The sequence below is a fragment of the Phaenicophaeus curvirostris genome, chromosome Z (assembly GCF_032191515.1).
Source record: "Phaenicophaeus curvirostris isolate KB17595 chromosome Z, BPBGC_Pcur_1.0, whole genome shotgun sequence".
Lineage (NCBI taxonomy): Eukaryota > Metazoa > Chordata > Aves > Cuculiformes > Cuculidae > Phaenicophaeus > Phaenicophaeus curvirostris.
The window spans coordinates 49,101,264-49,127,326 of record NC_091431.1 but is presented as its reverse complement, the minus strand read 5'-3'; the positions used below and the strand labels follow the sequence as shown (position 1 = coordinate 49,127,326).

Here is a 26,063-nt window from a genome sequence, read left to right as displayed (position 1 = left end):
CTGAAAGAAAATATTAAAATAATACTGATAAAACCGTACCCTTTAACCTAATTCTACAAATACACAGTTCCACCACAGTAATCACTGAATTTCCGACCATTGTTTGTTACATCCTCAGGCTTAGATATCAGCCTAGCTGATATGTTGCCTCTAGAGATGCATAAGACTTGACTGAAAACCTTTTTAAAAAATTCACATTGAAAAAAAGAAAACTATAGCATGGTGATTGTACTTGTTTTGAAAATGAAAAAGAAGAGCTGGTAGTGGCAGCATAAGTAACTTAATTATCAGTAGTAACATAAGTAGCACTTCCAAGGAAAGCCTTTTTTTAGATGAAGAAATTAACATACAAAGAAAGCATCCATTAAACAAGCAATAGATTCTACTCTATTACTAGACTTCCAGCACTGCAACTCAGTTGAGTGTATCAAAGAAAACATTCGCCACCTCAGGCTCTTCTGGTACTGTGGGTACAAGTTCCATGAATACAAGCAGCACACTTGTATATCTCAAGGGGCAGTCTATCCATGTGGCTTACAGAGCAAAACAAAGCAGAAAAGGACCATAATCCAAGTAGCTTTAAAATAATAATTAACAATTAAGAAGTTAATAAGCACCAAGGAGAGAGAAGATTTTTTTCTCAAAATTTAATAGGTGGAAAACACCTTCAATTACAAAGAAAATATATTTTATCATTCAGATAACACAAGAATATAACAAGAGACATTAAACACATGCCCAAGGCAAAGAAAGTTAAGAGATCCAACTAGCCTGCAAGACCTGAAGATGACAACAGTGGACATTTCAGTTGCAATGTATGAAAACATGAGATCTGTGAGCAGCAAAATTAATGTTGGCTAATACACCAATCCCCAGAACACAATGTTCCTCTAAGCACCATCCTACCCACAAATTCCAGCCCCTCTTCTCATTATTCTCTATTCTCCACCCACTCTTTACTTCAACTTCACTACATTTCCCTTCTGGCTGCATAAACAACAGGATGTACAACATAGATGGGTTTCAACTATCCACAGGGAAGTGGGTGGCCAACATCCATACACACATGCAGCTGTCTACTCTCACTACAGTAACTTACAATTGCCTTTCCCTTACATGGCATGAATAGTTTGGGTCCTTCTCCTCTACCTGACTCTTCGTTTTCACAAAGTCTTCATAACTTTTAGTTTTCTGTCCATTCAGTTTGAAAGTAACAAAATCTAGTGAAAACTACATCATTGTGTATAGGGAAATACTAAGAAGCAGTAGAACTTCATAAGCCCAGGCTCTAAATATTAAGTATCTGTAATAAATTGTTATACCTGCCTGCATGGTGCATAATTCAACTGCTGAAGGCAGGTCATGCAGGTGTATAGGGATGAAAGAAACGCACAGACACATTTAAGCAGTTTTCATCTTAAAGAACAGTCAGCTAAGGTTTGGGAACACCAGATACTATAAACATGTTAAATTATAGCCCTAATCTTTAAAGACTGCTTCAAATCATCATGGTAACAGCTACACCTTGTCCCTGTAAACCAAGAGGGGTATTGTTTCTTACTGAAGTTCTGAAGTTAAATCCATGAAATTATCAGAGGTTAAGACTTTTAATGGTACATGTTTTGTACAGAGAAAGAAGAAGATAATACATTTAGTAGTATCTGGAATTTTTCAGACACAAAAATCTCCTTTCACTTAAAACAGAATCCCCTCCATGGGAACATTTTCATGCTTTGAAAGTGTTATGCTATTTACTTGTACAGAAGATTCACTCTGTGAGGGAAGGAAGAAACGTGTATGTGCTTAACCACCTCTGCACCCCAACTGTAAAATGTAATTCGTGCACCGTTTCCATACGTGCCATTAATAAGCAAAGAAAGTCAATATGAAATTCTTCCTCATGTGCTGCTTCTCTGTGTGAGGAGAAAGATGAGACCACAGGATAACTACGAGGGACGTGTTATTAAGGATTACCATAAAATCTCCTTTCTCCACATTTATGCCCAAAGAGCTACTTGGAGCCCAAAGCAGTACAGGTTTGACGTTGAAATATGTTTCAGCATTTAAAGACACAAAATATGCATACTATTACCCATAATAATATCCAAGTGAGTGGTTGCAAAGACAAATGCTTGTGACAAGATCAGGATTTTCTACACATGTTTGTGCTTCCTCATCCAGGCTGTTAAAAATGACAGAGAACTACACAATCCGCCGAAGGTCTGGATCAGCCACGACAGTAACACAGAGAGGGACTGTGTGAAATTAAGTTCCCAAAGCTTAGGAAGAAGTTTAATGATAGTAACAGCATTTCTTGTATTGTTTTCCTAAATAACCCCTTCCCCCCTAAAAGGGCAACCAATAGAGAAAACTCTTTAAAACAAACCCATTTCAACATTACAGAGTTTAAATTACAAACACTATAAATGATAGGAAATTGAAATTTTATTATTATGGTAAAACCTGGACTTAGCTCCGTGCAGCTAGCTGGATTAGCTACTGCTTAGACTGCTTTTCCTACCCTCACACTATTAAGGCAACAGGTCAAGGGGTACTCCACTGTACCTTGTATTGCCAAAATGCAGACAGATCAATACCCATCATTTAAAATGGAATTACTACACAGAAGGCCACTCACGTGATCTGTAACAACTAAAACAACAATAAAAAGGTAATTAAGACAGAGCAGAAAAGATACTGCACTTCCTGAGAACCACTATGGACACACAAGGTCGAATACAAGTCAAGTGAGAATTAATTTCAAATGCCAAAACAAATATTTGTGTTGAAGAGCATGACAAACAGATGTAGTTGACCAGACAGTCGGTTCAATGCAGAAATTGTCCAATGGTAGTTTGTCCTGGTATAACGTATTGCCACACTGCAGTATTATTGCCAATTAAATCATGAGTTAACTATAAGAAGAGCCCTGTGCAACACAACCTAATGACCGCTAATACTAGATAGAATATTTTATGCACATTTTAGGACTTATTTCAACTTTATTCCCTCAATATTCATTCCATATCAGGTAATGCTACTTTATATAATTAAAGCACACGTCCTTCTTATGTTATTAGGATAAAAAACACTTGGCATTATTCTCAGGTGCTTAAAAGCTCTTCAGTAATTTTTTTTCTTACCATAGTAACACCTATCTTCAATACTACTGCATTTTCTGACGATTGCCACCTAATTAATATATTTTTCCTACTGAAGTTACTGAAATGGACATTGCTTTGGTCCCACAGCCCAGAAAAATTATTTGCCTCAGGTTGTAATTGCTTTTATTTGCTCGTAGCAAGAAAATGCAGAAGGACCCAACAGTACTGAACCTTACTGGGCATCCAAGTTCATTCAAACCCAGTTTTTGCCCTGCTGTATCTACAGATGCTTTCTAAAGTATTCTCATCAATGCTACTCGTCTTGTACTTACTTTAGGAGACTTTTTGAAGTACAGTTATAACTCTTCAGACAATTAAAAATAAATAAACCATAATCTAAAACAAATTTGCAACTTAAGTATAAGTAATTATTAAAAATGTAAGATGGTAGACAAGAAATCCTAAAACCCACATCAGCTTTGGCAGATTTGGTGTTTATAAAGGGATCCAACTTTTACATCCAAAATATAACAGCCATCTAGGACAGGAATTCAGATACATTTATTGGTACAGCTCTCGAGCTTGCAGCTCCTTACTGAAAATAGAGTTCTACAGCGCACGACCCTTAAATACTTCTTTATCTGCTTCAGGCTCAAAGATATTCACCCCTCATTTCTTCCACTAACCTCTGAAACATAGCAACGGTATGCCTTCCTTTACAGAAAGTATTTTTCTTAATCCCTAGGATACTGGCAGTGTTGATAAACTAAATTCATCCCTCAGTCAGTCTTTTGTGTAGAATTACATGCTGGAGTGAGCTTTGAGAAACTGTGACACTTCAGGCTATTTATGCACCTAATCACAAGTGTTGGGAGCATTAAAATATTCACAATATTTACAGAAAATAGACAGAAAATAATTTATAAGAACATAAAATAAATACTTCCTTTGTTATACTTCCTTGCGGAAAAGAAGCTCAAAGATGTCATGCAGAGCTGTTAAAAAACTAGCATCAACCCTTTTCAGTGTTTACTTCCATCTACTTTGCTCCTGTTTAGTGTCCTAGGAAAGCATTTTCATAAATGCGAAAGTATTATGTTATCAAACAAACCCATGGGAAAAAAATGCCACACCCAGCACTGTTTCAATTCCTTCTCTCAAAAGCAGAGTCCATTACTCAAGCACATAAAAAGCTAGTATTTTAATCAAAGCAAGCTTCAACATTCCCTGGCCCTTGTTTTGCCTCTCACTCTGTGGGAAAGGACTAACGTCCTTCTAAAATTTCTTAAGAGTAATACAGTTCTTCTCAACCTTTTTCCCCCTACTCTATCCTGTTCATCCTGGGCATTTCTTCATTACACAGAACATGTAGTTCTCCATCACAAGTGCTAACTAAATGGGTATATTAATATGGTGTAAGCACAAATGTGCATTTACAGTATTTGCACCAGCTATTTGCACTAGCATCACAGTTGTAGCACAGCTCATGTTAATGCTTTTGCCTTCACTTTGGAAAAAACATGAGCAGTATGTTTCAAAGGCAATGCTAGCACCTAACGAATTTAGAACTAATCCAGATTAAACTGCTTTGTTTGCCATCCAAATAGTAAGAATTAGGGTTTACCAACAGTTTTATAGCCTGTGAAAAGTCCACATTGCTTTCATCAGGAATGCCATACCTAAATAAATCATTATATTTTATGACTTCAGAAATAGAAAAAGTGGTAACCCTCCAGAAACCTAAGTCCCATATGCATTCCCTCACAACAGACATAGACCAACAACACATTGACAAAGGATGCCAGGATATTTTTTACCTTGTGAGGCAATGGAGCCTGGACATTTTAGCTGTCCTAAGTCACTGATAAAATTCTCAAGTCTAGGCTGAATGATACCCTTCTCAGAATTTCAAAATGATAAAACAAATAATCCTGAATTGATGTCTCCATTTGACATCCATGACCTTTAACTTTCCCATGACTGGAATTACCAGAAGCTTTGAGACAATTTCTTTCTGCATGGGCAAATAAAGCAACATGGGTTTCAGCAACTCCAAGGCAACAGACCAAACATTTTTAACCATAATTAATGATCAACTACAGACCAAATTGCCAGTTTCTAGATTTGGTGGAGGAAGCAAATGTAGTACCAATTTTACATCTGTACTTTTCTGAATCTTTTTACCTACGGAAGCCCAATTTGACTAAAAGGATTTACACTACTACTCCTAACATCTAAAAAAACAAAGGGGAGAAAAATGAAATGCTTTACAGTATGCACAAGAGCCAGTGATGGCTGATCAACAGCTATTGTGGATAATAAACATTGTAAACAAATTTTGGTATTATTTAATCTGAAGAGCTTATAGATTGCAGGCACTAATTTTACAATGTTTAAAAAAATACAAACTACTTCTAGCACCTCCACAAACTTCAGATTTATTGGATGAATAATGAAAGGAGACTAAGTATTTTTAAGGGCCTGTATTTTCCACAACCCAAATTCTTGATATTTTTACTGGTACACTTAGAAGACAACTTGCATGTGACTATTCCTCTTTGCCAGACCTTCTCTGTCTACTTGTGTGTTTCAGTCGCAAATCATGTTCTGACTTACTCAGAACATGAAACAAGGATCAAGCTAGCACAAAGCAATGACATTTTAAAAAATCATAATTAAAAGATGACCCAGTGCCTCTCTTACACTGAATAATAGCACAGCACATGTAACAATTGCCATCTGCAGATCATTGTTTTATTGGAGGACTAAAGAGCCAGCAAGGATTTTGGCTTTCCATTTCTGTCTCTATTACAATAAAAAAAATTAATTCCTCATCCATTGTTTTAAAAAGAACACCTTAAGAAATTACCAACAGACACTAACAATAACACCAGAACAAAATAATGAAAACAAATAATCTAGATAGGGTTTTTGTTCCTGTTTGTTTTGGACAACAAAGCACAGCTGAGTTTTCATTTGCTCTTTAAGGTACCTTCTGGATAAACTGTGTAGTAGGCAAAAACTAACACAGGGACAAACACACACAGTTCCCCACATATGAGAAGAGGGCACAGTAATTCAGTAGCTAAAAATTAAAACTAATTCATGGCCAGCTACAGCTATACAGGTATTCACTAATGTCTTCAAGCACACTGAATACTATCCAGCCAATTTCAGAAATAAGATCAAGCAAGAACAAGAGCTTGTACTTCCTAGCAGTTTCTATTTCATACAGCATCAATTTTTCATACTGGAACAAACCGTTTTTAAATAGATTATTATAAGATTAAGTAAATAAAGCTAGAACACAATGATATGTCATTAATTTGGAAAAGATATAAACTCCATTATTGATGTAGCATATATTTTGGGTGGAAGAACAGCAGATATATTCTGTCACTTGAATTCTCTAAAGAACATGGAGAAACATCTTGTTACAAACAGAAAATTGACTCATCAGAAGTGGCCAACAAGCTTTGATGAACACCGCAGGACAACGTGAGTGACAAAAGTATCCCCTAATCAACGGTACCAAACTTGCTATTAGACCTAACAGCAGGAACCTGCCATAGAACCACAGAATAGTTTGTGTTGGAAGAGACTTTCAAAGGCCATGTACTCCAATCCCCTCTCCAATAAGCAGTGACATCTTCAACCAGATCAGGTTGCTTAGAGTCCCATCCAACTCGACCTAGAATGCTTCCAGGTATGGGGCATCTACCACCTCTTTGGACACCCTGTTCCAGTGTTTTACAACCCTCGTTGTAGAAGATTTCTTCCTTGTAACTAGTCTAAATTTACCTTCTTCTAGTTTAAAACTGTTACCCCTTGTCCTATGGCTACAGGACCTGCTAAAAAAATTGTCCACATCTTTCTTATAAGCCCCCTTTAAGCACTGAAGGTTGTCCCAGAACCCTTCTCTTCTCCAGGCTAAACAAGCCCAACTCTCTCAGCCTTTCTTCACAGAAAGGGCGTTCCATCCCTATGACAATTTTTGTGGCCCTCCTCTGGACCCGAACCATGTCTGTCCTGTGCTGAAGACTCTAGAGCTGGAAGCAGTATTTCATGTGAGTCTCACCATCACAGAGTAGATCAGCAGAATCACCTCCCTTGACCTGCTGGCCACGCTTTCTTTGATTCAGCCTAGGACACAGTTGGTTTTCTGGGCTACAAGTTCACACTGCAGGCTCATGTCCAGCTTTTCATCTGCCAGTATGCCAAAGTCCTTCTTGGCAGGGCTGCTCTCAATTCCTTCATCCCTTATAGCTTTATATACTGAACAAATAATGACTACAATTTCTACAAATACTGTATTATTAATAATTGTAAACTAGAACCTGAACTAAAATTTTAAAAATACCTGAAGTAAACTCAGTGAGAAGTAGGTGATAAAGCTGACCAGATAAGTTATTTGGATAGCAGTCAAAAAAGAGCCATTGTAAAGAAGTTCATAAATGAAGTTAGAAAAGCCTCACAAAACATTACTGCTTGCAAGAAATGTTATACGTACTAGAAAAAGTATTAAACTTTATAAGCCTCTGTGTATTATGACTTCAGGTGAAAGAAGTTCGCCACCAGAGGGAGCTCACATAATCTGCTACAACAGGCATTGTTGTACCAAGAAAAATGTCAGATACACAGATGGGAGTATGAAAACAACTGCCTATATCTAGAAAACTACTGTAAATTGTTTATAGTCAGTGCAATAAAACAGCCCTCCTCTGTACTATATTTGAGATTAATTCTTATTTTTATAGATAGAAATGAAAGCAAGCAAATTCTGCTATGAAGAACTATAACTAGGCTATACTGAAATAAACTAAAATACTCGGTTATGCATTACCTTTTACTTTATTTTATTCTCAAAATTCAGTACGTAAGATATGTCCTTCTCACATTGGATGTTTCTACTTCATTCTCAGAAGGCTGGTAAATGTTTCTAATTGTCAAATCTACATGATTCTAAGTGAACAAAATTAGTATAATAGAAGCAGTAACCACCATTAACATCATTAGCACTCTGTATTTCTGTAGTCTCCTATCTTTTACACTGCACAACTTGTTGTGAATTTGTATGCTTTCTGCTGAATTTTCCTGTGCTTTCCCTCTGCACCATAACTGCTTTTCAAAATTGATATCAATACAATAATTTAAAACTGTAAAAGAAAATTCAAAGTGCATACATTTCCACAGTACACGTACTATCTCTCCTTGGAGTACTTTGGTATTTGAAGTGTTAAAGATATGAAATCTACTATGACAAAAGGTTTTATTTAGCCTCAGAGAATACAAATGAGATTTGAAGAGCCCTGTAAAGCAGAAAATAAGTTCAGAGTGTGCATAAATTCTCCCACTAAATTAAAAAGCTAAGTGTTACTTTTCTTACGATTACTATGCTGTCTAGCAAAATCCTCCACTAATAACATGGATAAGTTGAGGTACACAGTGCATGAGGATATGCTAGCAAGTGTTTTTGTAATTCAGAGTGTCAGAATCCTAAAAACAGGATGGAGATCCCCAGCCATGACATCTTGGCAACAGCTAATGAGATCTGAACTCTGAATTTTCACGAGCTTTGTCCTGATTTCAGATCAACTGAAGCCGAACTCCTAAAGTTCACACTTTTTCTTTCTTAATCTTTACTGAAAATTTGCAAAATATAAAACATACAATCATACCTCAGCCCACTTCAATATCAGTATTAGTGGATCACAGAAAGAATACAAAACTGAAAAACACCTCACAGAGGCATTGCAAGACACTCAACAACCATACTTAACCATCTAATATAAACTCTCAAAATTTACTTTATTATGTATATCCTTGGTCTGAAAAAAACCTTTGAGGTTCTGTACCAGAAGACGGAGATACTAGTCAGGACTTTTAGTGCTGAAGAAAATAAAAAATATAAAAATACTGAATTCCTGAATTCAAACACTTAGTGACTGTATTCATGCCGAAATATTACACTGAACTCTATTTTTCCCGTAATGCTAGGTACACAGTACTGTGAGAGATTGCCTTTCTATGCCAGTCTAGGAAAACTTTATACACAACACCCAACAAGCAGTACTTTCACAAACTACTGCTCAATTTGCTGCTTTATAAAGAACTATCTACATACATTCCATTAAAAAGCATAATTTTGTAAGGTAACCAAATAAAATGATACAACAGTTCAAGTAGTTTTCCTTACAGGCCTACACAGAGCAAATTGTCATGTTCTATGAAGGCAAACACTACACGTACATAATAAATTGTGTGTTAATCAATTTCTGTGAATCATTTAATATCAAAGCAAATAAAGTCTGTGAATTTTAAATTGTAACTATGTTATAAATACATTAAGGAACCAGGGCTTGACTTTTTATTAGAAGTGGAAGTCTACAGTTTTAAAAATAACATTTCTTACTCTCTTGTTTTTAATCTTACCAGGTCTTTCCTTGCCAGTTCCTTTTGACTCAGCAAATTTCTCTATTAAGCTCTCAACTGTCGTATTTGCCATGTTACTAATAAACTCTTCATGTACCTTAAAAAAAACCAAACAACCCACACCATACAGAAAATGAGTTTAAATACCAGTAATTGAAAGAACATAATTTACTTTAAAAATTGTTTTTCTCCAGAGTTAGGGTTCAAAATACTTCCTTCTAAAATATATTACATGGCTTCCAGAAATTAACAGGCCTTTTATCAAGGAAATCCCTTCTTTGTTTTAGTAGTAGGAAATGCATATACAATACAGATACAAACTAGGAATGCTTGATGACAGGTCTAGGATTTACATCCATGTCTTCCATCTAAATGACTTGTGTATATATAATTTTCTGAATTTGTCAGCAACATGTCCCACTTCAATGCCAGGAAGACAAGCAGCCTCTTAAGCCAGCACCAGTTAAGGGTGTGAACTGTTAAAACTTCATTATCAGAACTCCCACCTGCTTGAGCAAAAGCATTACTGTTGTAATGTTTTTGGTTTGACAAAGAAATAACTATGTCGTTAATAAGTTTTTCCTACAAGGCAGTATGTATACACTTTAGAAATAAATAGCATGACCCCTGTGACCATCAAAAAAACTCAGAATCGAGGAAAATAGTGACTCAAATCAAGTGTACACAAATAAAACTACACTTCAAAACATCTAAAAATTAAGGACTACTTAAACGTTTTAGTAGTTAAATCAACTTACATCTAAAGAAAACATACTATAAAAGCTCCTGTTACTGAAGACCTTTTACTTGCTAAATGTAAGCATATAAAACATTTGGAAACTTTTCAGAGCGAGACAATTTTAAGTTTTAATCAAGGAAAAGCACAAGTATCCCAATTATTTGTGAAATGAGTGCTAATTTAGTATCTAGGATACAGAACATGGAAATATACTAAAAAATTCTTCCAATTGTCTAAACATTTTATTTTCTGTTAAGATAAAACTTATTCAGACTTCCTCTGTAAGATTTGTGATACTGCAATTATAAATGCAACAGGAAGCCATAAAAATTTGAGCTTATGTTGAATTTACCATCATTTGAAAGACGTGATTACCACAAACATAGTAAGAAATTTTCCATTTAACAGTTAAGAAAAACACATAGCATAATCCAAACAAACAAATGATAATATAAAAATTACCTCTCCTATTTGTAAATGAATTTCTTTTATGGTATTTGAAAATGATTCTATAATTTCCTTCATACGAAGAAGATGTGTTTCTTCAATGTCTTGAAATTTCTGTAAACCAATACAAGCAATTAATCAGAATGAAAATATTTATTGAAATATTAAGCCTTAAATTTTAATTCTATACACTAAATGGGATTTCTTTTTCCCAACAACTTCATTATGGTAATTACAACTTCAGGGAAGGAAGATGCAGAATTCACAGAGCTATGAGATAAAGTACTTTGAAATACGATATATCCTTTTAGAACCACTGTCCAATATACTTACTTACTCTTTCCTCTACCTTGATTTTAAAATAATATCTGCTCCATTTCTACCAAAATAAAATAGGGTCACAAGGTGTTTAAAGAAAAAAAAAATCTCTTTTCTCCATTACTTATTTTTTTGATCTAAACCCAGAAATATTATTTCTGGATCAATGTTTGCACTCCCTTCTTGGCACACTCTCTTCCTGATCTCAATATGGAAAATGCTTTCTTTTTTCCTAGTTAAATCTAGATCTTTTGCTTATTTAAATATTATTCCTTTTGTTTGATCTTTAAACTCACTGTATATAATCTTTGCATTTTGTTCCATTTTACACAGACTTCCAACTGACCACCATTTTAAAATCATGTCCAATGTTTTCATCCTTCTCTAGCCAAAAATCAGAACTAAAAATATCCACATCCTCTCCAACAGTGAACCAACATTGTCTTGAAATCTTTGTTTACTCCTGCTCTCTCCTAGTTATCTTCCTATTTCTGTAACCACCCTTTCAACTGTGTCCAAACTCTGGAGCACAACTTAACCATCTCTCCAATTTGTACACGGTTCTCTGAAGACCACCTCCACATTTCACACCTCCTACGACTCTAATTCACAAACACTACTTCATACAGATAGGTCAAATATCTCTAATATCTAAACTCTTAATTTTCACCATACTTGTATACCTCTCTAGCCATCAATCAAGCAGATTAATATTTTTTCTTCTCCAGGAGCCACCTTCTTAGTTACAGAGGATATAGTCATCCTTCATAGCCTACTCTATGATGTTACTTCTTTTAATGATTGCCTTATTGTAAAACCTGTATTATTTTCTTTCAAAAACTGTATTATTTTCTTTCAAAACAATCAATCATCCACCCCTACAAGATTCTCAGTTACCATCAGGGTGTCGAAACACGTATGCAACATGTCCTTCCAATGTGTGCCTGTTTCCACTACCTCATTTTAACCAAAACAAGCAATCAACTTTTGAGATTATGCCAATGTTGTTTCCTTCATGTTCAGTTTCAGCTTCCCATAAAACTCTGCAAAACAGATGTACCAGTCTCCTTTAAACTCTTCTCTATAATGCATATCAAAACAAACTAGTCATTCAGATTTTTTTTTTTGGTTTCTTATGTCACTGGCAAGAATCTCATTCCCCCAGTTGTTTCCCTTTTTCTTGTTTATTGTTTCATAATTAAAAGTGTTTGAAGTAGAGCCTCCTTGGATTTTTCAGTACATAATAGAAAGATTTTGACCAAAGAACAAAGCTAGGTTCCATAGTTCAACCGCATAATTCATATTACAGATATAATCATTAACCAGATTATTTACTTTCAGTTCTGAAAGAATGCTCCATTTAACATTATGGATTCATTTCAGTACATCTCTTTAATGAGAAGAAAATGAAAGAAAATGAAACCCACTTATTGTTTTAATCTACAACACAAATGAAAAATCAGAGAGTATCTTTAGCTATTCCACTCAGTACACAGTTTAAGTAAGCATAATTCCTTTTTATAAACCTATATGTTCACTCTAAGCTCTACAGTGTTTTTAAAAGATGAATTATTACTCACTCTTGAATTTTATTTATATACAGACTGGTCTATAGTAAAATCATGCAAAATCAACTCTACTCTGTTCTGGATAAGACAGAAGACTTCTAAGTAACAATTCAGCATTTTCAGCTATTTGACCCTTTCCAATAACTGACTGTGCTAAGTGGTTTCAAAAAATGCTTCTAGCAAGGTGAAAAATCTGGCAAATAAGATACCATGTTAACTGCATAGCAATTGCATAATACAACTACAGCTTTACTCAGAAAAATCTTTCAACATGAGGAATTTGTCAAATTAATTTCTAAACAAGAGTGAATTACGTTTTCCTACTTCTTTAATAAAAAAAAAACGTTCCATATTTATTGCAGCGAAATCAGTAACTTGCAACTCAAGGTTAGCAAGATGGCATGTTTCAAAATTCAATTCTCAAAATTATGTATGATGACTCACTGCATTTTGATAACTGCAGATAAGATTGTAAATAACAAGAAAAGGAAAAATAAGTAAAATTTATGCAAAAAGATCAGTTTAATTAAGAGAGGAGGACAGCTAAGTGAGGACATTAGTATATGATTACCTAGAGTAACATCATAGCAATCAAAAATGTTTGTCCTCAGAAAAACAGTATGTGAACACTACAAAACAGACTTAAGCTAAGCCTACAGATTTTGCACTGAAACGGTTGAGAATGCTCACACTCCACATTGATTTTGTTTTCAGAACTAGTATATTGCAAGTTACATGCAATATAATATTATCTAGAGTGTGCTTCCCATATTAATGGGCTTCCACATATTCATGGGTGTTATTTTTCCTACCGCATCACCTTGGAAGATGCAACAAAACTGTAGATGCAGCTACATGATAATACTTCAAACAGATTTCAAAGATATGACTTACACTGGCAGAATAGTAATTTTCATTTCCAGTGTGGACAAGTACAGAAAGTTTTCAGGTGTCCAATATCACATTAAGTGAAAACTTAAATTTTAAAAGGGTTGTTGCCATTAAGGAACTAAGAACATTCAAAGGAGTGTGGTTTGTAGTAAAAGGTAACTTTATACTACTTCTGTGCTGGCAAGAAGTCCCAACCCAATCCAAACAGATCCTAACTGCCCTCCCTCCCCCAAAAAAACAAATCTCAAAAACTGAAGCATCCCAAAAGCATGATTAGGTTTTTCCAGCTGTATTTTTAACATCTAATACAGTAACAAGATTTTATTTCTCTCTCTCTCTACATCTCAACCTGGTTTAAATATCTAATATCTACCTTACTAGGTAGATAAGAAAACTGAATGAAGAGCACCTTCACATTCTGTCTCTACATAAAAAATAAGCAGTTACTTTTCTCATTCTTTTGTTGGAATGGATTGTTCAAATGGGTAATTATTTTTTGCTTTAGTACATAATGAAAATCCAGATAGTTTGCTTGCTTAAAGCCCCTACATTTTCCTTCAAAATTCACTGACAATAAATCCCATTTCAAATACCCTTCACTTTTATCTTCTGCCAGTTCTAATGAAGAACTCATTGTCATTACTTACAGCTTTCTTGCTCACTGAGACAAGTTTACAGTGCAATTTAGCAAGTGCAACTTATTAAGGCCATATTTACTAGATTTTCTCTTATTGTTCCAGAGAGCAACAAGTCAACTGCTATAAACTCAGTCCCTTTCTTGTAAGGGAACAGACAGCAGACAGTTTTTGTGAGACTAAATAAAGATTTAAAGGAATCTGACTGAACTTGCTTTGCAGAGGGTCAGAATTATTCACAGAACCTATTTCAGTGAGGGTTCAATAACTTCCAGAGTAAGGTAAATAAGAAAGAGAGCAGCAAGTTCTTGATCCAGAAAAATCACAGTTATATGACTTGAGGCAAATACATGGAACAGTTCAGTATTTTCTTCTTGTATTACTTGATTTCCTTGTAGCAAAAGGTGAGATCTACAGAAAAAGTCAGGCTTCCCTGCAATTTATACAAACCACACAATAATGGAGTAACTGGAATCTTACTGAGCAAATACAATAGTTACATTAACAGGAACATGACAAAAAAGTTACCATTTTGTATAGCAGCAGCGTGTCTGTGTTAACCTGTGAGTTTGATTCCACCTACTCTTACTTCTAGGAAATCTCCAGGAGGAATATTACACTTGAGTGATTACTTTGTAGTTTTTATATTACATTTGTTTCCTACAATTGTTTTCAGATACATATTGGTCAAATTTAAAAAGAAGGCCTAGTCCCCAAATTCTGAAGTGATTGTAATCCCACAGGCCATTTCCAATCCTAATCCTATTCAAATTCCCCAGGGATAACTGATATGCAAATATTTCAAATTACAGTATTAGACACACAATGCCAAGTCAACAGATGTAGATGTGTAAGGTGGACACATATGCAAGTGCATCCAGGCCAGTGTCACATGTTAAACCAGCTTAAAGATGCAATTTTCTACTCTTGCTACCACATTGTCGCTACCTTTATTCCAGCACAAACACTTGTGTGATCTCTTAATAAACTAGACTGCATGTCTTTAAAGCCAACCTTCCTTCAGACATGAGTTACAGCTGGATTAGTTCTACAGGGTAGTTCCTCACACAAATACTTGACAAAGGAAGAAATACAGAAACAGGACAACTGCTACTTTTTGACAGTAACACTAACTTAAAACATATATTGAAAACATAGCTTCATGTATCAGAGATGAGAGAAAAGTACAACAGGTCATACATCTTAAACCACAGTAACCATGCATTTTCTTGTTGAACTTTTATTTTTAATAAAGTCTTTTGATACCACAGAGTAACTGCAATCATCACTGTTTTATACTCCACCAAAAACATAAAATAAAAAATAAATACTTAAATTCACATTTTTTTAAAAAAGGAAAGAAAACTAATGTATATATTTATGTAATTTAATTCAAACTAAAAAGCATAAGGAGTACAGCTCCTTCAACTAGAACTATGTCAGGATACTGCACAAAAAGATGCCCTCCACAAACTCTTCAAGGAAGGATTGTCAGGACTCCTATTTGCAGTAGCATGCCTGAGCACTTTGTTGCAAATGCCTCCACTAAGGGGTAGGAGGGAAGAGTTCTAGTATGTGATGTAAGTGGTATCCTTTCTCTAACAGCTGTGTTGAGTATCTGTTCAAAGACGAAACAGATTACATTCTAACAGAGTTCTCGAAGAAGGAGAGCAGTTGCAGTTTAGGACAGGGCAGCTCTTTACATGTCAGCCTACACAATCCCCATGCTGTGAAATCTTGACTTCCAAGAAGTTAAAGAAAGCCCTAACACTAAAAATACAACTGTATCTCCCTAATAAGTCCATCTGTGCCTAAATATTAATCTCTGAAACTAATAAAAGGAGGAAAGAATTTTCAGCCAAAATGAAAATACCTATTTCATAAAAGCTTAACTAAACACAGAAACATATAAAAATTAATGCCAACCATTCCTCAACTAACTATTATTACTAAAAGCAGAAATTACTAAGTTGGATTTTTGAAATCTGGGGTACTGTAAAAAAGTCTGCTATCAATAGAGTTGAAACATAAACTTTAAAACATAACAAGAAGCAGCATGTGCAGTCATAGAGAGAATAGGATATCCTCTGGAATACAGATTAAAAGTGTTTAAAAAAAATCCCAGAAACTGGAAGAGAAGTAAGGACCTTTCACAACTTCAGGTAAACCAAAGGAACGCATTTTACCAAGCTGCAACAGAAGTGTTTTGCTGTAACAGAAGTGTTTTGCTGTAACAATAATGAAAAAACATGATAGATCCCAGCATTATAACTCCCATGAATGAGTTCTGAGCATCCAGCAGTTCATAGGATTTCCCACATGATTACAATGCATCTACAATACTTCCAGAATTTAGGTTTGTTTTATTTCTAAAAATCTCCTCTAAAGGTCTTTCTAGAGTGCTAGAGTTCAACTGTCATTCAAGAGCAATGACACTACAACACGCAGTGTCTGCCTTTAAAACACATGAGTTCTGACATTGTTGTTCATATCTATTTCCAAATGACATCATTCTGTCTTGAACCAATTGTTCAATAGCTTTGATTCCAGCTATCTTCAGAGATTAAATAAAACAAATTAATCTATTCTAAAGATAACACATTTAATATAACACTCACCTGTGCAGTTTCTGTCATTTTCTGCTCAAAATCAGTTTTAAATGCAGCATATTTCTCCACATATAGTTTATAGGTATCTGTAGCTTTTTTTGATTTAACTGCTGCCTGTAGAGCAGTACAAAAAAAGTGTCAAACACAATCTGATCCAAGGTTTTTAAAGTCACTAATTAAAGAAAGCCTAGAATGTTCTATTAAAAAAAATATTAAGGGGCATATCAAAACAGTGAAGTGGCATAACAAAATTTCATCACCAAATAACTCAGATTCAAGACATTAGGGATTTCTATTTAAAGCTATACATAAACCATATAAAAAGGTAACAAAGCCATCACCTCATTCCTCTTACCAGCAGTGTATAATTTATAATATGCTTATTTTGTAATAAAGTTAGTATTTCTGAAGTTAACTAAGTAGCTAATATTTAGACCTGCAACAGAAAAACAGGAAGAAAGCAGGACTGAAATACAAAGCAAATGGTTATCTGTGCAATTCTGAAAGAGTCAATGAATTAAAAACACCAAGAAGGTACAATTCTCTGTTAGAAAGGAAAGAAAAAATTCAAAATCATAGGTGTTGCATCAACGGAAATTTTAAGATTAAGAGATATTTGAAAGTTAATTTAATGCAGAACATACTGACGGTCAGATTTATGCATCTCAGTGTTGTTTATAATAGCCCTTTTTTGCTGTATAATTTATTGATTTTTCCCCCCTCCATTACTTGTTGCTAATAAACCAAAATCATCTTTCTTGGAGTTATTATTCTTGAAAGACAAAGCGCAAGAGAATCTTGATATTACATGGAGAACAAAACTCAACAGAATGATTGCTTGTGGTAAAGAAAAAAATTATTTTCAAATTTTACAGCATGATACTTGAGACAGTTTTTCAAACCTTGCTATTTGCAAGTTAAAAGCCAATGAAAATAAAAAGCGTCTTGAACATCGGCTTTTTTTTATTCTTTGTTCAACATGCCTATTTTATCTCACTGAAATTTCCCATCAGTTGTAACTCACAAGTATTTCTGAACTATTAATGACATCAATAAAGACAGCTCTGTATGTGTCATTTGTTCTAGTTATAAACAGCTTTCCTCCTCTCTTTCAAATTAACTTTACCTGTCCCACAGTAAAACCAGACACTATATCTCACTTTCAATGACTTGTAAAGCTGACCACTATCTATAACTTCCAGATTAATTAATGCAAAGATGCCCTCTGGAAAAGAGAGAGTTATATTCAGCAATTTCCAAGAGAAAAATAACTGAAAATCACGAGTAAGAGTATAGCGTTAGCACTTGCTCACCTGAAGAAACATCAACCCAGACTTCAAAGGTAGAGGAACCAAAGACATAGTTTCATTTTTCCAGTTACAAAGAAAGCTTAAGCAACTCTTAGTCACACAGTCTTCTAAACCCTTGACTGTATGAACAATGGATCCTTCAGGCATTAAAAAGACAGCATGACAGGTCGTATCAAGCTTATTAGCTACTTGTCTTAGATTTTACTTCATGATTCTCACTCTTGCACATTCACACAGAACTGCCAAGAAGAAAATAGTCCTGTCTTTTTCCAAATGCCAGTTACTACACTGGAAGAGAAAGGTGGGGTACAAACAGTTGGTTTTAAAAATAATTAATACTGTTTTGCAATAAGATGATTCCAAACTTGACATTTCCTTCCTTTTCAATGTTAAAGTTAAAAGATTTAAAAAATAAGTTTTGTAAAGTATTACGTCATTTAAACCCATATATATGGGATTTCGTCAAAACCAGAACATTCTCTGTCCCTTGTAATCATGTTTAACAATGCGCAGAATCTGAGTCTTACATGCTGAAGAGCTTGTACAAAAAAACAATTACTCAGCAGGACAGACAAAATAACAAAACACGTGAACACTGTATGATTAATTAGTAACCTTTTCTGAAAACAGGCTGTGTCTATTCTCAGGCACAGCAATTGCTAGAAATCTGTTAAGCAGGTTTAAAGCAAGTGAAAGAATACAGATCACTTAAGATTTTTTTTTGTCAAGTCACCATAAATAGAGAAGTTCGCATGTCAGAGAACAACAGGAAACTATTACACAAGTTAACACTAACTTTCAGCTGCAATGGAAATTGCAAGCTTTCAGATACCTCCTCAAAGTTTTCAATAAAGTATTTCTACAAATATTTAGCTCCATGATAAACTCTTAAAGTATTAGTGCTGATCCCTTGCTCCTGATAAAGTAGTTATTCTGCAATTTTGAAATAAAACATTTTCATGTTGCACTGCAAGTAATAAACCTACTACCTGCCAGAGGAAAAATAAATGAATACAATCTTTGTGACCACCTTTCTGAAACTACAAGTGTAAACTTGAATAGACATATGACTGAAGAGATGTGGTTGTCACAGCTACATACTCCCACTGGAAATATTTTTTAGGTACTTGCAGAGCATTCACTATGGCCAAATTGTTCAAACACAAGTATCTAGGGAAGATGCATAAAACAGTATAGAATGGCCTTCATTCTGTAGTGTTTCCTCTTTTTCCCTGTTACATCTTAAAAACAAGTCTTCCATCAAGTTAACTTTTCCTACTGAAAAGTTTCAATCACAAGAATTCAGAAAAATATACCGTGAACATACTGGCAGGAAAAATCTGCCAACCCACATATTCCTGATTCATGTCTAAAATCCAACACTGACTTGTCATTTGAGACAGACATTAGGGAAAAAAAAAATGTAAATTTTTAGAAAAGAAAAAACGATCAGAACATAGTCAACAGGATCACTTTGGTTCATCAGTGAAAAGACAATAACCAACTCTATCTGCTCTATCCAGACGGCAGCACAAAAGACACTACGACCATTCTAACAAGAACAGAGTCCTAAACAAATCTGGTAACTGAAAAGGAAATATGCAGATTTAAAAAGAGAAGGCATTATTAGAGATAGGGAAACATGACCTCTTTCCTTTACTACTTAGTTTCCTGAAAACAGGAAAAAGTCACAGTGATGTCAGCAGGTCAATGGAGGTGATCCTTCCCCTCTACTCAGTACTGGTGAGGCCACACCAGGAGTGCTGTGTCAAGTTCCGAGTTGCCCATTTAATTAATATAGTCCATTAAAGGGCGATGAATCTGACAAAAGGTCTAGAGTATCTCTTCTATAAGAAAAGGCTGAGAGAGCTGGGACTTCAGCCAAGAGAAGACAAGGCTTAGGGGAGGACCTTATCAGTAGATATAAATACCTGAAGGAAGGGTACACAGAAGACAGAGCCAGGCTCTTTCCAGTGGTGCCCAGTGACAGGACAAGAGGCAATAGGCACAACCACAGGAGATTCCCTCTGAACATCAGGAAACACTTTTTTTCCTGTGAGGAAAACTGAGGAATGAAACAGTCTGCCAAGAGACTCTCCAAGGAGATCATCCTTGGCAATCTTCCAAAGCCATCTGAACATGGTCTTGGACAACCAGTTCTAGGCAGTCCTGCCCAGACAGCAGAGCTGGACAGGATGACTTCTAGAGGTCCTTTCCAAACTCATCCCTTCTGTGATTCCATGAATAGACCAAACTCCCCCAAGACTCAAGGACAGTACTAAACAAACAACAAGATGCTCACCCTATGGGCTTTTTGTCTATGGAACTGGAACCTTTTAAATTAGTACCAAAAGTGATGTTAACTTATTTTTCTTCTTATAGAACAGACTTCAAATACTTGTGTAATTAATTACTTTATCTCACTGAAGGAACAACACAAAACCTCCTACTCCTAATTCACTAACAAGCACTGAATGTTTGCATATTTGTCTAAGGAAATCCAGCAAAAACATAATAGATGCTGGAACAATTATACACAAATTCTGTAAAAGCCACTAAACAAAATGATTATATGACGTAGGTGTTTACAAGATAAAGAATTAGAACTGTAGTGCAGTTAAAACAGATAAGGAAGTAACTCTAAACAAAACATATCTAGGTATTCAAAAAGACCTGCACAGTATGAAATAGCCACAACTACTGCTTTTAACTACTTCTAGCCTTTTCTGAGCATTTCACTTACTAATACAAGGTGACTGTATTACTAATTGACCACAAGATTAATTAAAGTAAAACGTCACAGAACTACCTTATCAACTTCTCTCTGTGTTGCTCCTTCCTTTTTCAAACGTTCTTGTTCGACACACTTAGCATTGTAGTTTTCCTTTGATTTCTGTAAGGCCTGAGTGATACTTTGAATATTTTGCACTGCTTCCAGTGTTCCTGAAACTTCTTCTTTAGTCTGCCAAATATCACATAGTTGTCAAAACAAACTATTTTAATTTTAATGTTAAAAAGTCATTGGACATGCATAAGAAAAAAAATCAATGACCTTCTTATAAGCTTTGATTTGTTCATCTCCATACTTGTGAACTTCTTTTATTAGCTCTTGTAATCTCCGCACAAGATCCAAGTGGCAGCCTGCTAGTTTTTCTGTTGAGGTTTTGAAAACATCCCAAACTGGTGCAAATGTCCTAGATTGAGGAAAACAATATGTAATTCTCATCTGGATTTTTACCTTTTTAATAGTGCTAAGAAGTGTAATTGATAAGTACACAGGAGTTCAGTTCTGTTCCTAAAACTAAAACAAGGCCCCTCAACACCTACTATAGATTTTATTAAATATATTTCAAATGTACTTGGAATCCTATCTACTAACTTTTCCACATTTTATGTTTTACCTATATTGACTCCAATGAGTAAAACACAGCAAAGTTCACTCAATCTTTTCTATCAACACACAATAATGACAAGCGATATTCCTAAAGATGATGCAAGAGCAGCTCAAAATAATTTAACATGTAGAAGTATATTAGTGTGTATACTTGAACTGTGTAAAGAAATCAGAAATTACTTGGTTAGTTAAGTTTCTAGTTGTCTTACACCATTACAGCCACAAGACACAGGAAAAAGATATTGGCAAAGATTGTCTGCCAATAAAAGGGATTTTGTGATCAACAAGAGATGAACCATATGATGAAGGAAGGTGGGAGACAGGTCATTCATCAGATTTCTATACTGAATGGGCTTCTACAGCTATTCTAAGGGTACGCTGCTACCTCAGCTTTCTGGGTAGTGCTGCTGTATTACACATAGCCTTGAAAGCACTGATGTTCAAACTAACATGCAGATACAGAACCTTTAGAGAGCATCAACAACTGTTATCAAATTATCCTCTGACAAAATCTCCCCACATTTCCAGCTGCGACTACTACCAAAAAAAAAAAATTCTAGCCTTAGCTAAAAATCTGAGCTGTTAGCATAAACCTTCTAATGAAAAAAACCCACACATTAATCATTCTGGTTTTTAAAGACATACTCTGTGTATAAAATTTTAATTAAAACTATGTAACAAATGTACTGAAAAGTCTCATTCTTAATATCTCTGAGGACAGAGATAACACTCCAGAAAGCAGGAATAATATAAATAAATTTACTGCCACATTTGTGGACCATATGTCCTCTCTTCAGAATAATTACCATAGGCCTGGAAGTACAGAATAGAAAGTTACATTCTTTATTATGTCTGAAAAGAACTCAACCTTAAACAGAGGAACAAACAGTTCCTCCATGTCTGGGTTATGTTTCTTTTTAAACTGTGAATAAAGAACTCTTCCATCTTTTGTTTTTGGCATAGCTGCATGATACTTTGCATGGCTGCCGAAGAACTAACAATCATTTTTAAGAGATAGTGAAGTTATGCTATCTTCAATACCAAAAATAAAATATTCAGAATCAAATTTGACTTTTAACATGTATGCAGTTAATTATTTCTCTTTTATATACAACTTACCCAAGTTGTGTGTAATTGCTTGCGGATTTGGCTAGTTTTGTCATTGACCTTGAATATGCCTCCTCTATTGTAGCCCTGTCAAAGAAAGCCACCAAAAGCATAATCAAAAAGTTGAAGATATTTGAAGACAGATGAGTATGCATTCTAAAGCTGCAAAACAAAGGACATTTTACTTTAGCAGTGAATTGCTCCATTTTAATATAAGAAATCACAGTAGTGTATTTAAAAAACATCTAAGAACTCTCTCATAGAAAGTTGCACTGAACAGAAACAAGTAAAAACTAGGGACTTTGACTTGAAAAAGGCAATTCTTTCCTTCTCTGCTGTTTTCTTCTGTCTTTAACATTCTTTAAGAACAGTCAGAACAAAGGGACGTAACAATCACCTACCTAGCACTGCCTAAACACCTGAGATTTACAAAACAACAAAACTGAATATGTATGTAACAAAAACATTAAAATAACAAAAATGAATGCTACCAAGCAACCACATTAAATAAAATGGAGTCTTGTCTACTCTTTTTTGGAGAGGGATTTGGTTTTCTTTGTTTAAGTTCTTTGCATAGTAATACTTGAGTTTGGAAAACAGTAAAATAACATCCAAAAGTATTGTTTTCCACTGTTTATATTCATGTTTAAAGAACGTTGTCTCAATACATTCTAACTTATTTTGGATAACCTCTTCCTGACAAAGTTGCATTAGACTTCCCGGCACTCAAACCCACAATTATACTGCTTTCAGAGATTCAAAATCCAAGGGTTTGCACGTCTTCTTCCTTACAGCCTCTGCTGGGGCATTTGCCATGGAACAGCAGTCAGATACAGTGTATCACCGCAGTGACTCCATGCAAATCCTTCTCCCATCAGACTTCCTCACCCTCCTATCATTTTCCACTCTAAGTCAATATTCAATATGCAGTGTTAACTTAGATTTAGAGGCATCTTGAATTTGAATAAATACTGTAACTGCCTTTTCTTGAAAATGCCAACCTTGAAGCAATTTCTTTCCTGCTGTGTAATACCTTTCTTCAGGGGCAAAAGAGAGGGAAATATGAAGAATTCAACCCTCTGTAGTCATACTATAACTTGAAAACCACTTACTGTTGAGGCAAAGATTTTTATGTCTGCTTCACAGTAACATAGTAAAGAAAGAATTTTCTTACGAAAATATGAAACAAAGTACTACTAGACACCTGGAGAGTGAACTTCCAGATTAACTATCCAGTGAGTTGGAGAATCAGTTTGGAGAAGGGGACTAAACTGAGCACTGTAGTAACTCAATCACATTCTAAATCGCATCTACAAACAACTGCGAAATTATTTACCATCAAAAAACCCAAATAACTTTATTTTCCTTCCACGTGAGTACTACAGAAGATACAAAATAGCTGAAGTTTCCGTGGTTTAAAATTCTTGCTGACTGCACAGCAAGAACCATATATACAGACACCCAGAAGATACACTGTTGTTTTGTTAGTTATTATAATGAACAATATATTTTGATTAGTATTCTATCTAGTTATCTTATTTTTTTAAACACATGATGTCTGACCTAAATCCACTTCTCTTTGCAGCAATTTACAGCATATTTACATGAGCAATCTCCACAAAAATGGAGTTCCGCAATTTACCACACATTACCAATACATAACAGTTGCAAATGCTAGTAAATGAAAGATGCTGTTACTGACCAGTTGGGCATATATATCTGCATTTGTCACAGAATCAGAGAATCACAGAATCACTAGGTTGGAAAAGACCCACAGGATCATTGAGTCACACCATTCCTATCAAACACTAAACCACACCCCTCAGCACCTCATCTACCTGTCCTTTAAACACCTCCAGGAATGCTGACTCGACCACCTCCCTGGGCAGCCTGTTCCAGTGTCCAATGAACATTTCTGTGAAAAAATTTTTTTCTAACGTCCAGCCTGAACCTCCCCTGGCAGAACTTGAGGCCATTCCCTCTTGTCCTGTCCCCTGTCACTTGAGAGAAGAGGCCAGCTCCCTCCTCTCCACAACCTCCTTTCAGGTAGTTGTAGAGAGCAATAAGGTCTCCCCTCAGCCTCCTCTTCTCCAGGCTAAACAACCTCAGTTCCCTCAGCCATTCCTCGTAAGACTTGTTCTCCAGGCCCCTCACCAGCTTCATCGCTCTTCCCTGGACTCACTCCAGAGCCTCAACATCCTTCTTGTGGTGAGGGGCCCAGATCTGAACACAGGATTCAAGGAGCGGTCTCACCAGTGCCAAGTACAGAGGGAGAATAACCTCCCTGGACCTGCTGGTCACACCGTTTCTGATACAAGCCAAGATGCCATTGGCCTCCTTGGCCACCTGGGCACACTGCTGGCTCATATTCAGTCACTGTCAACCAACACTCCCAGGTCCTTCTCCTCTAGGCAGCTTTCTAGACAGACTTCTCCTAGTCTGTACCACTGCACAGGGTTGTTGTGCCCCAAGTGCAGGACCCGGCATTTGGCCTTGTTGAACCTCATGCTGTTGGTCTCAGCCCAGCGGTCCAGCCTGTTCAGATCCCTTTGCAGAGCCTCCCTACCCTCCAGCAGATCGACACTTCCACCCAGCTTAGTATCATCCACAAACTTGCTAAGGGTGCACTCGATGCCTTCATCCAGGTCATTGATAAAGACATTGAACAGGGCTGGATCCAGCACTGAGCCCTTGCCAACCAGTTTTCCACCCAGGAGAGTGTGCGCCTGTCCAGGCCAGAGGCTGACAGTTTCCGAAGCAGAATGCTGTGAGAAACTGTGTCAAAGGCTTTACTGAATCCAAGAAGACACATCCACAACCTTTCTCTTGTCCAGTAGGTGGGTCACTTTGTCATAGAAGGTGATCAGGTTAGTTTGGCAAGACCTGCCTTTTGTGAACCCGTGTTGACTGGGCTTGATCACCCGGTTCTCTTGCATGTGCTTCATGATAGCACTCAAGATCACCTGTTCCATGACTTTCCCTGGCACTGAGGTCAGACTGACAGGCCTGTAGTTCCCTGGGTCCTCTCTCTGACCCTTTTTGTAGATGGGCACAACGTCAGCCAGCCTCCATGCAAGTGGAACTTCCCCAGTCAGCCAGGACTGTTGGAAGATGATGGAAAGGGGTTTGGCCAGCACATCCGCCAGTTCCCTCAATACCCTTGGGTGGATCCCATCTGGCCCCATCAACTTCTGGGTGTCTAGCTGGGCAAGTAAGTCTCTAACCACCTCCTCTTGAATTGTGGGAGATTTGTTCTGCTCCTCTAACTCCTGGGTGTGCACACAGGGGGAACAACTTTCCTTACTATTAAAGACAGAGGCAAAGGAGACATTAAGTACCTCAGCCTTGTCCTCATCCCTGTCACAGTTGTTCCCTTTGCTTCCAATAGGGACTGAACATTCTCCCTGGTCTTACTTTTACTGTTAATGTATTTATAGAAATACAATTAAAAAAAAAAAAAAATTTTTCCCACATCCTATAAGAATTTTTACTTTTTTCTTTACTATTTC

At 36.0% G+C, this 26,063-nt stretch overlaps 1 protein-coding gene across 5 annotated transcripts in view; it reads right to left on the bottom strand.

Annotated features, from left to right (window-relative positions):
• The window catches only part of FCHO2 (FCH and mu domain containing endocytic adaptor 2), a 91,774-nt gene that overhangs the window by 52,806 nt on the left and 12,905 nt on the right, over positions 1-26,063 (bottom strand). For all 5 annotated transcript variants that reach the window (XM_069881128.1, XM_069881124.1, XM_069881125.1 and 2 more), the window contains exons 3-8: positions 22,567-22,641; positions 21,106-21,247; positions 20,863-21,015; positions 16,753-16,857; positions 10,738-10,836; positions 9,537-9,633 (exon numbers count right to left, since the gene is read on the bottom strand). In XM_069881128.1, the coding sequence (XP_069737229.1) occupies positions 9,537-9,633; positions 10,738-10,836; positions 16,753-16,857; positions 20,863-21,015; positions 21,106-21,247; positions 22,567-22,641 (671 nt within the window). The remainder of the gene's footprint in view (positions 1-9,536; positions 9,634-10,737; positions 10,837-16,752; positions 16,858-20,862; positions 21,016-21,105; positions 21,248-22,566; positions 22,642-26,063) is intronic.